The following is a 14,821-nucleotide window of genomic DNA, read 5'->3' on the forward strand; positions in this document are numbered from 1 at the left end:
GTCTCGATCTCCTGACCTCGTGATCCGCCCGTCTCGGCCTCCCAAAGTGCTGGGATTACAGGCTTGAGCCACCGCGCCCGGCCTCTACTTACATTTTGAAAAGTGTTTTTAGTTACAAATAAACTTTAAACCTCTGTGTAGGAACATGTGAAAAGTATAGGCATAGTCTCTTCACTTTCTCAGTTACTTCCTCTCATGCAAAGGTTCTGATCACAGTTAAATTTCAGTGTCTTCAAACAGGGATAAGTGGGTTTTTTAAAGGAGGCAAAGTCTTATACTTATTTCTATAACCCCAGTGATACTTTGGTTGGCTGGTTTTAAAAAATCTTACTGCACAAAACGGAGATGACCCAGTTTAGAGAATCTCAATTAAAATAAGTGCCCAGGTGAAGACAGATGGGTAGACTTCATGCAAAATGAGGAAATGTACTTTTCTGCTCCCGTCTTTCCTTAATATCTTAATTTCAACCCCTCTTTTCCCAATTCAGGATTTTCCCTACTCTCTAATCATTTGGATTAATAATTTAAATTACATACCATTCTAAGGTATGCTTGAACCAGTGTTTAAAATTAAACTTGTATTTCTTGTTGTGGAACCAAAAGTGTCTTCTGGAGGAGACAGGAGATTAGTAAAGGGTGTACTTAGGTGACCTGAGGGCAAACCTGGTCAGTCATTTTATCAAGAAATAGGTGGGATACTTGAACAGCCTCAAGTAAAGCTTCTCTTATTCCCTGTTCTCCTGGCACTGGCCTTCTGAGAGTTGTTAACATTGTCCTCCACCCCCGGGGATGGGACTGCCTGCCCACTTTGTAGGCCAGCAGATCCTAACTTTCCCAGTGAGAACTTAGGAAAAAAATAAAATTGTAGGTCCCCATATCAGAATTTTTCTGTTTTATTCTCTGATTAAGAAGTACACATGACCAAAAAAAAAAAAAAAAAGTACTGAATTCATACAGTAGCAGCTTTAAGTGACTATCTAAAGCTTGATATTCAGGGCCGAGCATGGTGGTTCACACCTGTAATCCCAGCACTTTGGGAGACTGGGGCGGGAGGGATCACAAGGTCAGGAGTTTGAGACCAGTCTAGCCAATATGGTGAAACCCCAGCTCTACTAAAAATACAGAAATTAACTGGGCATGGTGGCACACGCCTGTAGTCCCAGCTGCTTGGGAGACTGAGGCAGGAGAATCGCTTGAACCCGCGAGGCGGAGGTTGCAGTGAGCCGAGATCACACCACTATACTCCAACCTGGGTGACACAGCAAGACTCCATCTCAAAAAAAGAAAGTTTGATATTCACTAACAATGCTTGGTCTTTTCCAGTGGATTCTCAGACCATTCACAGTAATTCCTGAGGGCCCATAGGTTAGGGATCCCTCACTATTCAATGTCAGGGGTCAACTACCTTTGATATTATTTCACTTCGCATTTAATTATTTTTCATATTGCACCTTTATTCTCCAGTTTTGAAGTTTAACACAGGTGTAGTATGTTTTTTGTCGTTATGTAATTGTTGTGTACTTGATTCCTTTTCTGTCTTTTCTCTACTTTTTTCTGAACTTTCAAAAAAAAAATTAACACCTAAACTGCAAGCAGATTACAGAGAGATAACAATCTTAATTGGATTTCTGGTCATATCACAGGTGATAAGCCATCACAGGTGACAGACTGTGAAATGTTACAGCTTATGCTCCTGACTGGTTGTCCACTAGTAACCTGTGGCAGCGGATCCCAAATGCAGACTCCCTGCTTCGAGGCCATGGTTGTGGGTGGGGGCACTGAAATACATAGATTCTTCGGTCCCCCTCTAGATATTCTAGACTCACTGGGCCTGGGGTGGGGTCTAGAAACCTTGAAAGTTCCATCGGTTATTTTGATGCACAGTGAAATTTGGGAACCACCAAGTTTCATTACAATCCATACATCTGCACGTAGTGACATATTGATAAACCTTTATCTTTTTTGTACACTAAAGGACCAGCAGCATTGGACGCATGCCAGCATGTCACCTCTATCGTTTTTTTCTAGGTTGGTTTCTTAGCACTACCAAGTTGAACATGGGTGTGACTCCTGAGCTCTAGTGTCTTTTTAGGAGGCAGCTTGGAATACTGTCAGTACTGGATTTTAGAGAGCCTGGCTCCTCTAAATGAACTCTTGGCCTTGGTTCCTCATCTGTAAAAAGATTTTAGAGTAGCCTTTTGCCTTTAAGTGTTTACCATAAACTAGATGAAAGAGCATTCCTCTTTATTTGCAACCCCTATTATTAGTGTTATTTTCATACATAGTTCACTTTTCATTAACTGCACTCCAGGCGTCATAGCTGTATCAGCCAGCATCTTTAGACTTTCTTCCTTCAGTTTGCTATAACAAAGTACTATAAATTGGATGGCTTATAAACAACAAAAGTTTATGTCTCACAGTTCTGGAGGCTAGAAATATGAGATCAAGGTACTGGCAGCTTCAGGTCTGGTGAGGATGCATTTCTTGGTTTCCAGACAACTGTCTTCTTGCTGTATCCTCATATGGTAGAGAAAAGAGAGCTTTTGAGGTTCTCTTTAAGGACACTAATCCTTTTCATGAGGATTTCTACCCCCTAACCCAATACCTTCAAAGACTCCACCTCCTAATACCATCACATTGAGGGTTAGGATTTCAACATAAAAGTTTTGAGGGGATGCAAACATGTAGGCAGGTAGGCAAACTTATGATGACCAAGAACCGGTTCTCACCTCAGGAAATGAAGCAGTAATGGTAATATCATTTCACTGGAGAAGTTACTGCCTGTTTCTAGAGGGAGAGGGCTGAGTAAGAGCTCTCCCTACATTCCACCTTGGGAAAATTGCCATCAGATATCATGTAAAAAGTATGAAGTCATCTTTTTTAAACACAAAGTATGACTTCATGGTGTAGACAGTGTTAAAAAATCTCTGGCCGGGCACGGTGGCTCATGCCTGTAATCCCAGCACTTTGGGAGGCCGAGGCGGGTGGATCACCTGAGATAGGGAGTTCAAGACCAGCCTGACAAACATGGTGAAACCCTATGTTTACCAAAACACAAAATTAGCCAGGCATAATGGCGCATGCCTGTAATCCCAGTTACTCAGGAGGCTGAGGCAGGAGAATCGCTTGAACCCGGGAGGCGGAGGTTGCAGTGAGCCGAGATCGTGCCATTGCACTCAAGCCTGGGCAACAAGAGCGAAACTCCGCCTTTAAAAAAAAAAAAAATCTCTCTCTGTATCTAATCTAAAACAAATTTTTTGGTGGCTTACACTTATAATCCCAGCACTCTGGGAGGCTGAGGTAGGAGGATTGCTTGAGCCTAGGAGTTCAAGACCAGCCTGGGCAACATAGTGAGACCTCAGTCTATACAAATGAAACAGAAAACATTAGCCAGGCGTGGTGGCGCATGCCTGTAGTCCCAGCTACTCAGGTGGCGAAGGTGGGAGGATCACTGGAGCCTAGAAGTCAAGGCTACAGTGACCCGAGATCATGCCACTCACTGCATTCCAGCCTGGGTAGTGGATTAAGACTGTTTCAAAAATAAAAAGTAAAGCAAGTTTTAGTTTTTGGTAATACCCATCACAAAGAGATACTAAAGGATTAATAATGGTGATCACTGCTGTTTAATGAGAGAATACCCGTGGGTGTGTTGCTCTCTAGTTTCCTTCTTTCTCTCACTTAATTCTGAAAACATTCCTGTGAGGTAGACAGTGTCTGAGCTCTTTCTGCCTCTTGGCCAGTCTGGGCCGTGTTCTTCCCATTACCCGCTATTCGGTTGCCCATACTTTCTCCCACCTTTTTTGCCATGTCATGTTTTCTTCCTCAGCTTGTATTCTCCTCTGCTTTTCCTTTGTAATAGCTCATTCCCCTAACCTGTTGCATCTCTCACACCAAATTTCAGACCAAGAGAAAAACGTGTGATGGGTTTGGGGCAAGTACAGGCCCATGGGTAGGCTTTTTATTCCCTCCCTCTTCATCTCTTCTTTCTCTTAAATGAAGGCATCAGACTTTGTAACCAGTTAGCAGAGGGCATCTTGAAGGAGTTTGTCTTGTTCAGTATCAAAACTCCTGACATTTAACCCTCTGCCTAGTACATGGGCATTCAGTAAGTGAGTGAATAAATCCAGTTCACATCGTATATTTATTTAAAAGAGTAGTTTTGCTGGGCGCAGTGGCACTCCAGAAGCCAACACAGTGCTTTAGAATGGTGGCCAAATTATGGTGTACCCATGTAACAGTGATTTATAATAACAGCTAACAGGGTTGGAGGAATGTCTTTAAGTATTAATATTTAGAGAACCCAATTATAGAATACAAATTGAAATGAAAATTGAATAACCTGTAACTGGATACTTAACCATTCTCCTCCCTCTCCCACCTAACATGGTTTATAATGTAAAAAGTATGGCCATCTATTAGATTCTTTTTCAGGTGAGATTATGGAGATACAAGAGCAAGGAAGAACCAGTTAGTGGGTCAGAAAATGAAACTTCTGTGCTTAAAATGGTCATAAATGATGTAGCTCTGAGCAGAAACTGCTGTCATTTGTCACTATAGCGTCTAGGTGCTGAGATGTGTTTCTCATTTAAGTATTGTTTACACTTTCCTACGTGTCAAGGGGAGGTTTGAGAATTGAGGCAAGTTTCCTGCTTCTTCGTAGCTAGGTAGGTTTAGAATGGTTTTAACATTCTTTTATCATCCACTTTACTTACTTGACCAATGGCTATGGGTTTGTGGCAGTTCTGCATCCATTTCTGTACTTGTTTTGTAAAGAGAATCCACACAGTAAACAAAAGAGAGGAGAGAGGTAATCTTTCCATCTTTTTTAGTACACTGTAAAAACTGGGGTAGTGCCACCATCTGCTTATTTGTTGATGTATTATTCACAGTGCTGGTCCCAAAGGTGATAACATCTATGAATGGAGATCAACCATTCTAGGGCCTCCAGGATCCGTGTATGAGGGTGGCGTATTCTTTCTCGATATCACTTTTACACCAGAGTATCCCTTCAAGCCTCCAAAGGTAAGAAATCTCCCTGTATGCTCAAATTTACTAATTCCCACAAGAGAGCAACTGTTGGTTTTTCTAAATTTAATTTTTAATCACAAAACCTAGATTTATCTTATGTCCTAATAGAGCTGAGTATTTTAACATATACAAAACACTTCTTTAGGTTGATTTTGCCTTATCTGGCAGAGACCATTCTAGGAGTAAGTGCTTTGTTTTGATGGTGCCTAAAATTGTGCTATTTTTAGTAATATTGTCATCAACCTAGAATTAACCCTGTTTTCCAGCCCATAGAGAAGGGTTTTAAACAGTTAAAAATGGTGTCAAGCTAGGTGCAGTGGTGTGCACCTGTAGTCCGGCTACTTGGGAGGGGCAGCAGGGAGGAGATGGAGGCTGCAGTGAGCCATGATCACACCAGTGCACTCCAGCCTGGGCGACAGAGCGAGACTCCGTCTCAAAAAAAAAAAAAATTTTAGCTCAGGTATGAATGGAAGATAGACTTGGGAAATAGGCATCTAGGATACAGACTGGTTTCAATGAGTCTGCATTTCAGTTTGGCTATACTTGATGTATGAGAGATTTGCAACATAGTATTTCAAAATAAGACAACTGGAGCTATGGGAGTTCTGTATCCATGAGAACAGGAATTGTTATGTTCACATTATTCCCAGTACTAAAAAGGTGACTGCTAAGGATCTGTTAAATGTATGGGCCAAAAAAAACAAGTATGTGCCAATAGGAACATTTTACACGAATGCTTACTATACACCAGGCACTAAAGGTGACCAGAATACAGCAGTCAAAGCTTGGGGGGAGAAGAAGAGACCCCAAACCAGATTTTCAGATAGTACCCATAAAGATGACACAGGATGCCATGACAGTAGAGGAGGGGCAGCAAGAACTGTCGTAAGAAGGCCCCTCTGAGGAGCAGCAGTGAACTCATCAGACCTTGGAACCACTACTGTCTTCCTTCCTGTCTGTACGTTGAGCTTAAGCTCCCTGTGCTCCAGGTAAGGCCAGGCCTTGCTGGCAGGATGAAAAGTGGGCCCAGAGCTCCAGTTTTCTAGGGGAATCGCATACTCTATCTCACCCTTCAAGCCCTCCTGTCATTCTTCATCACCCAGATTTTCATCTTCATGTACATCCCCTACTGTGACTTCCATCTCCCTGTCCTCCCAACTGCAGAAACTCATTCACTTTACCCCTTAGAATTCAGCAAGACTCACCCCCACTGCGTCCTCCACCTCTGCTTTGAATGTTCCCTTCACCTTCTTTCCTAGTCGCCTTGCAGTCCTGCTTCCCCTATCACTCCCCTCCTACCACTACCACGAGGTTCAGGTAAGATGTCCTCCTTGCCCCTCAATGCTACCTCCAATGGTGTCCTCTAAAACCCCTGCAGAAGGCTGATGCTATCAGTCTGTTGTACCTCCTAACCCCGGGCTGGCCACCCAACTGCTCCTCATCACAGAGCTGGCTCATGGTCAACCCGCCCTCGCCGTTACTCTCGTCATAATTCTTAGTGATTTCACTAGCCATGCGGTTGCTGCTTCCAGTAACCTGGTCTCTCATTCTTTGACTTCTCCAGTGGTCTCATCATCCTTACCTCAGCCATCCACCACTCCCGCAGTCATATCCTAGACCTTGTTTTTTGTTTGTTTGTTTTAAAGAGACAGGGTCTCTCTCTCTCTCGCTCTCTGTCACAGAGGATGGAGTGCAATGGCTTGATCATAGCTGGTTGCAGCCTTGGGCTTCTGGGCTCAAGCGATCCTGATCCTCCTCCTCAGCCTACCAGCAGCTGTGACCACAGGCATGCGCCATCATGCCCAGCTATATTTTTAATTTTTAGAGATGGGGTCTTACTTTGTTGCTGGAGCTGGTCTCAAACTCCTTGCTTCAAGCAATCCTCCTGCCTCAGCTTCACAAAGTGCTGGGATTACAGGCGTGAACCACCACCCCCAGCCTAGACCTTGACACTGTAACTGCTCTCTATGATCTCAGCTTCAGGCATCCCACTCTGACTCCTGCCTTCCCAGTCATGCCTAATGCCCCCAGTGCAAGAATTCCAAACACCACAAGGACATACAACCTGCTGGCTCTACTACCTTTATCACTGTCCTTCCACCCTACTCATGTCCTTAATTCCTCCGTACCCAGCTTAGATTATTTTTATTCACTCCCTCGCCCCCATTATCCCACCATATTCACCTGGCAAAACCCCTCCTTTGTTAAATTTAACTGTTAACCAGACTCTGTGCCTACACCATTTAGCCGAATATGGCTGGAGAAAAACATACAACCCTGCTGGCCCAGATCATACCACAGACCTCAAATGAACTGGTGTTCTCCGGCAAATGTATTACATTTTCTCCATTTACTCTGTAATGAGACATCTCATACCTTGGTGCCCCCTTCTACAAGTTCCAGTATCTACTCTTCCCCACTTTCCTTTCACCGGATGACCATATTGTTTCAGTAAGATACGCAATTAGAAGAGAATTTCAGATGGGCGTGGTGGCTCACACCTGTAATCCCAGGGCTTTGGGAAGCAGAGGCGGATGGATCACGAGGTCAGGAGATCGAAACCATCCTGGCTAACATGGTGAAACCCCATCTCTACTAAAAATACAAAAAAATTAGCCGGGCATGGTGGCGGGCGCCTGTAGTTCCAGCTACCCGGGAGGCTGAGGCAGGAGAACAGCGTGAACCCATGAGGCGGAGCTTGCAGTGAGCTGAGATCGTGCCACTGCACTCCAGGCTGGGCCACAGAGCGAGACTCCATCTCAAAAAAAAAAAAAAAAGAGTATTTCCACATCCTTCCGCCACCACATCTAACAACCTACCATCTTCCAAGCCCATTCGCTCTGCCCTAAAACCCATCCTCCTTTACCTGGACAAGGATGTCACTCCAGCACTTAGTCCCCTCATCATCAATTTCCTCCCATTAGCATACAAACAATGTTATCTAAACAAAACAAACGGCCAGGCACGGTGGCTCATGCCTGTAATCCCAGCACTTTGGGAGGCTGAGGTGGGTGGATCACCTGAGGTCAGTAGTTCAAGACCAGCCTGTCCAACATGGTGAAACCCCATCTCTACTAAAAATACAAAAATTAGCCAGCCGTGGTGGTGAAAATGCCTGTAATCCCAGCTAGTCGGGAGGCTGAGGCAGGAAAATTGCTTGAACCTGGGAGGCGGAGGTTGCGGTGGGCCAAGTTCATGCCACTGCACTCTAGCCTGGGCAACAGCGCGATTCCATCTCAAAAACACAATAAAACAAGGATGATACAACTATAGCCACAGGATGAATATTATTCATCAGTTACCGAGAAAAAAAGGCAGGGGCGGGTAGGCGCGGTAGCTCACACCTGTAATCCCAACAGTGTGAGAGGCTGAAGAAGGAGGACTGTTTGAGACCAGGAGTTTGAGACTAGCCTGAACAACATAACAAGACCTGTCTCTACAATTAAAAAAAAAAAAAAAACCAGAAAAAAGTCTGGGTACTGATACGGAAAGAACTCCAAGATATGCTACATGAAAAATAGAAGGTACAAGATAGTATGTACCTGGTGTAAGAAAGGGAAAAAAAGGCTAGGCACACGGTGGCTCACACTCGTAATCCCAGCACTTTGGGAGGCCAAGGCAGGAGGATCACTTGAAGCCAGGAGTTGGAGACCAGCCTGGACCACATAGCAAGACCTTGTCTTTACAAAAAAAAATAAAATAAAAATAAAAATGAGGCAAGCATGGTGATGCACGCCTGTAGTCCCAGCTACTTAGGAGACTGAGGCCAGACTGAGGTCACTGGAGCCCAGAAGTTTTAGGCTGCAATGAGCTATGATCATGCCGTAGCTCCCTAGTCTGGGCCACAGAGTAAGACCCTGTCTGAAATAAGGAAAAAAAAAAAGGAAGGAAAAATATTTTTTAATGTAGACTCCTATTTGCTTGTATTTATATAAAGAAACTTTGGACAACTGCCCCAAAACTGGTAAAAACATGTTAAAAAGCATGCTTAATGTATAGGATCTTGGTGGTTGAGGACAGCTGTGGGAACCAGACTGAACACAGTCCCCATTTTTGAACCATGTGCAAACATTACTTATTCAATTTTTTTTAAACCAAACATGAAAATAAATAAGTGCAACTTAAACCATATCATGTCATTCCTTTGCCCCAAACCAGTGCCTTCTGATCTCACTAAAAGTGAAAAGCAAAGTGCCCTCATCACCTACAACATACCTGCTAGCCCACTCTGGCTTCACTGCTGATTCCTGAATGTGGCAAGCAAATTCCGACCTCAGATCCTTGGCACTAGCTATTCCCTCCACCTGGAGCACTCTTCCTTCCAGACATCAGCTTTGCTCCCTCCCTCCTTACTTCCTTCAAATATCTGCTACAGTCACCCTACAGAAAATAGCGCCCTCATTCCCCATTTTGCTTTTCCACATAGCATCACTCTTTGTAACGTATTAAATATATTTATTTACTGTCTCTCTCACTCCAAAAATAGAAGCTTTACTGAGGTATGGGCTGCTTTGTTCTCTAACACATTCCCTGTACCTAGAACAATGCCTGGCACATAGTAGTTGCTCAATGAGCACTCACTGAATTCATATGATTATGGGGATTGAAGAAGCATATGAGGAAGGTACTATCATTCTCCTTTTACAGATAAGGAAACTGAAGCAGAAAAGCTGAGAAGCAAAGCCAAGATTTAAGTATCTAGTACATGAGTGTTCATTGACCTTTCAACTTCTGCGGGGCAGAGAGGGGTCTCTGGAGGATACCCAATAAATAATTACAGCATTTGCCTGTTTCGGTGGGAAAGATGGAAAATACAGGGGAGAGGAGCTTTCATGCCTTCTTATATCTTTTCAAAACCTTGTGAATATGTTATCTATTCACAAAGTAAATTAGTATTCTAAATAAAATATCAATAACTCAGAGGTCTTACAACAGATATTGGTTAAAAAGAGTTTGGTACACACCATGGAATACTATTCACCAAGAAAAAGAAATGAACTACTGATACATGCAGTGACTTGGATGAATCTCCAGAGAATATGTGAGTGAAAAAAGCCAATTCCAAAAGATTACATGTTGTATGATTTCTTTTTTTTTTTTTTTTGAGACGGAGTCTTGCTCTGTCACCCAGGCTGGTATGATCTCAGCTCACTGCTGCAACCTCTGCCTCCCAGGTTTCAAGCAATTCTCCTGCCTCAGCCTCCTGAGTAGCTGGGATTACAGGTGGGCACCATCACACCAGGCTACTTTTTGTATTTTTTTAGTAGAAACGAGGTTTCACCATGTTGGTCACGTTGGACTCGAACTCCTGACCTCACGATCCACCCACCTCGGCCTCCCAAAGTACTGGAATTACAGGTGTGAGCTACTGTGCCCGGCCTGTATGATTTCTTTTATATCAGGGGTCCCCAACCCCTAGGTCATGCACGGTACCAGTGCAGGGCCTGTTAGGAACGGAGCCACACAACAGGAGGTGAGCAGGGAGCCAGTAAGCATTACCACCTGAGCTCTGCCTCCTGTCAGATCAGTGGTGGCAGGAGATTCTCACAGGAGCTCGAGAATCGAATTGTGAACTGCACATGTGAGGGATCTAGGTTGCATGCTCTTTTTGAGAATCCAATGCCTGATGATCTGAGGAGGAACAGCTTCATCCCCAAACCACCCCAACTCCATCTGTGGAAAAATGGTCATCCACAAAACCGGTCCCTGATGCCAAAAAGAATGGGGACCACTGATTTATGTAACAATCTTGAAATGACACAATTACAGAAATGGAGACCAGATTAGTGGTTACCAAGGGTTAAGGTGGGGGTGAAGATGGGAAGGAAGTAGGCGGCTATAAAAGAGTAACATGAGGGATCTTTGTGGTGATGGAAATGTTCTGTGTCTTGACTGAATCAACACAAATACAGTGGTTATGATGTACTACAGTTTTGAAGATGGTACCACTGGGACAAACGGGTAAGGGATCTCTCTGTGTTACTTCTTAAAACTGCATGTGACTCAACAACTGTCTCAAAATAAAAGCTTAACAAAAAAACATATAAAAATCTAAGTTAAGAACATCTAGCCAATACTTTTCGTTGTTGCTGTTTGTTTTGGTTTTTGGTTTTCTTCTACCATCTAGCCAGTACTGTTAATCAGTATATTATCTGGTTCCCTAGACAATGAAGAGTCTGCCATGTGAAGATCTGGAGAAAGATTTGAGATAAGACAGTTTCAGGCAGGGAAACAAGCCATTGAGAAAGTTTAATAGGAGAACAAAACTATCATGTTGAAAAAACAAAGTAGACCAGTGTCACTGGAGTATAGTGAGAGACAAGCAGATGATAAAGATGAGATGAAAAGGATAGGCGTGGGCCAGGTAATCTAAATCTTTACAGACCACTGTAAGGCATATGAATCTTATGTTTAAGTGGTATATGGGTAGAATCCAATAATTATTAGCTTTTTTTTTTTTTTTTTTTTCTCGGTAAGCCTGAAGACAAGAATCCTATGTACCCAAGGAGATAATAAAAAGCCCAAGGAGGCCGGGCACAGTGGCTCACGTCTGTAATCTCAGCACTTTGGGAGGCTGAGGCAGGTGGATCACAAGGTCTAGAGATTGAGACCATCCTGGCTAACACGGTGAAACCCTGTTTCTACTAAAAATACAAAAAATTAGTGGGCATGGTAGCACATGCCAGTAGTCCCAGCTACTTGGGAGGCTGAGAGGCAGGAGAATTGCTTGAACCTGGGAGGCAGGGGTTGCAGTGAGCCAAGATCGTGCCATTGCACTCCAGCCTGGGTGAAAGAGAGAGACTCTGTCTCAAAAACAAACAAACAAATTTTAAAAACCCAAGGAAACAACAATACCAAAGAACATAAAATGAATTATGTAGTACTTGAGATAAGAAGTCATTAAAATTCAACTTGTACATAGTAACAAGCAAAAGGCAGAAAGTCAAATTCTGGTCCTGACTGAATTCAGTCAGTCCTGTATTTCTTGGGTTAAGAAAAAAATTCTAGGCTGGGCACGGTGGCTCACACCTGTAATCCCAGCACTTTGGAAGGCCAAGGCCAGCAGAGCACTTGAGGTTAGGAGTTCAAGACCAGCCTGGTCAACATGGTGATACCTTGTCTCCACTAAAAATATAAAAATTAACCGGGCATAGTGGCACACACCTATAATCCCAGCTACTGGGGAGGCTGAAGCAGGAGAATTGCTTTCACTTGGGAGGTGGAGGTTGCAGAGAGCCAAAATCGTACTATTGCACTTTGCACTCCTGCCTAGGAGACAGAGCGAGACTCCGTCTCAAAAAAAAAAAAAAAAGAAAAGAAAAAAACTGTAAATGGTTAAGGTTTTACAGATACTAAGAATACATTGTAATGATCTGAAAATAAACGACCCAAAAGTCTGTGCTATAATTTAAATGGTATTATAATTCACATTTGGCATTTTTATCCACTTGCCTCTTTTTTGTCTTTGAACTTATCAATTTCTTTCTTCAGAAGCTCCACTCTTTGAAAGGATTCAAGGTTATTCACACTGTACACAAGAACAAAGCCATCAGCAAATGAAAAATAATGCTTTGGCAGCTCCACGCCTTCCTGTAGACCTCTGGTGTCATAAAGATGTAACTGTTCTTTTACTCCTCGGTCTGTTTCCACTGAAGCCATGTACACATCTTCCATTGTTTCGCAATCTTCTATTCCTGGGATTAAGAAAATAAATTACTCTTTTTGGCTAAGCCAGTGTCAACTGCTCAGTATTTTCTTGTCCTTTAGAAATTGGCTTTCTAGGTTTCCTGTTTACCACATATAATAATCACATTTCTATTTTACTTTTTTTTGAAACAGGGTCCTATTCTGCTGCCCAGGCTGAAGTGCAGTGGCTCGATCTCAGCTCACTGCAACCTCTGCCTCCTGGGCTCAAGGGATCCTCCCACCTCAGCCTCCCAAGTAGTCCCTCCCAGCTGGGACTACAGGTGCCATCATGCCCAGCTACTTTTTGTAGAGACAGGCTTTCACCATGTGGCCCAGGCTGGTCTCGAACTCCTGGGCTCAAGCAATCTACCCACTTTGGCCTCTAAAAGTGCTGGGATTACAGGTGTGAGGCACTGCACCTGGCATAAACAAAATTCTTTTAAAAAATACTTCTTCTGCATAAAAATAAAAATCCCCTTCTTGCTTATGATCTTTTAAAAATGCATTTTACCACTTTGTTTCATTTGTGCAAGTTTTATCTCTTCAACTAGTCTCTAAGTTTATTGAGTGAAAGGAACCATTCTGTGTACACAGCAAATATTCAATAAGCCCTTATTGATAAAGGAATTAAAGGGAGAAGATTAGCACTCTGAATTTTAATAAGAGTAGTGGAGAGACATGTGATAAGACAGGTAAGGTATAGTCCCAGTAACCACCTCCGTATTTAAATATGAGGCCAGGTGTGGTGGCTCACGCCTATAATCCCAGCACTTTGGGAGGCCTAGGTGGGAAGATCACCTGAGGTCAGGAGTTCAAGACCAGTCTGGCCAACATGGCCAAACCCCGTCTCTACTAAAAATACAAAAAGTCACTGGGTGTGGTGGTGGGCGCCTGTAATCCCAGCCACTCAGGAGGTTGAGGCAGGGAGAATGGCTTGAACCCGGGAAGCAGAGGTTGCAGTGAGCCGAGATCATGCCACTGCACTCCAGCCTGGGGCGACAGAGCGAGACTCCATCTTAAAAAATAATTTAAAAACATAAAAATAAATAAATGTGAGATACATCCAAAGGTAAAAATCACATGGGTAACATCCTATACCCCCCCAAGTCATACTATGTTATAGTTTTTTTTAAAACTCCAGTTACAGTTTTCCTAAACAACCTATATACTGTAGAATGATTTGTTCCAGATGCCTTACATGAAATATCTGTAAGTATTAGATTACATAAAATCTCCATAAGTATTAGATTAAAAGGAATAATCACATGGTAATATATAGATTGGATCATGAGAAACCAAAAATTACTTTCATCAACATAACTCATAAAGAATGTATTCAGTGTTTAGAAAGGTAAAATTATTCATAAATTTGATTATGTATATAGATGTCTGTGTCATCCTGTCATAAATTAAGCCCTAAGGAAATTAAAGGTTATCTACTAAGACACAAACATACTGGGCTTTGATTACAAATGAATTTAAAAGCAAAAACTACCAAGTGTTTTGTCATGTGACGTTTTATCCACCAAAAGCCAGTCCTGTTAGCCCACCCCTACCTGCCTCTCCAAAAGGGGGTCTAAAGCTTAGACCTTTTGATATTTTAGTACTCTAAAGATCAAATGAAGTCAAGAGTCTTCCACTAGTTCTCTAGATCTCCCCTCCCACTCCATGCTGCTGGGCAACAACCCATCTCACACGCCAGGGGAAGGCTTAAGGGTGCAATCTCTGGGGAGCGTAAAACAGAGGCTGTCTGGCCTGTGGAATAAAGGGAATGAGTTCCGCCATGAAAACGGGGCAATTAAGTGACATGCCTGCACACACACATACTGAATGTTGAAGTCCTCCCGCTCTCCCTTTCTGCTCCCAAAACACTGGCAGCCAGGACTTTATCCCCATCCAGAGGAATCTGGAGAATCCGGCCAATGGAAAAGGAGAAACTCCTAAATATACTGACATCTAGGCTTCCCCAACAAATGCCCCTGCCAGATCACTTTAGTGAAGCTCAAAGTCATGAACCCTATCCATATGCCTAGAGCTTCCAATTGGTTTTTTTGTTTGTTTGTTTGTTTTCTTTTTTTTTTTCTCTTTATTTTTGAGATGGAGTCTC

At 43.0% G+C, this 14,821-nt stretch overlaps 1 protein-coding gene across 5 annotated transcripts in view; it reads right to left on the reverse strand.

Annotated features, from left to right (window-relative positions):
* Positions 1–14,821, reverse strand: part of NKIRAS1 (NFKB inhibitor interacting Ras-like 1) — a 67,533-nt gene that overhangs the window by 2,205 nt on the left and 50,507 nt on the right. For all 5 annotated transcript variants that reach the window (XM_011933764.1, XM_011933766.1, XM_011933763.1 and 2 more), the window contains one exon: positions 12,481–12,722. In XM_011933764.1, coding sequence (XP_011789154.1) covers positions 12,481–12,722 — 242 coding nt within the window. The remainder of the gene's footprint in view (positions 1–12,480; positions 12,723–14,821) is intronic.

Source organism: Colobus angolensis, unplaced genomic scaffold, assembly GCF_000951035.1.
Source record: "Colobus angolensis palliatus isolate OR3802 unplaced genomic scaffold, Cang.pa_1.0 Scaffold129, whole genome shotgun sequence".
Classification (NCBI taxonomy): domain Eukaryota; kingdom Metazoa; phylum Chordata; class Mammalia; order Primates; family Cercopithecidae; genus Colobus; species Colobus angolensis.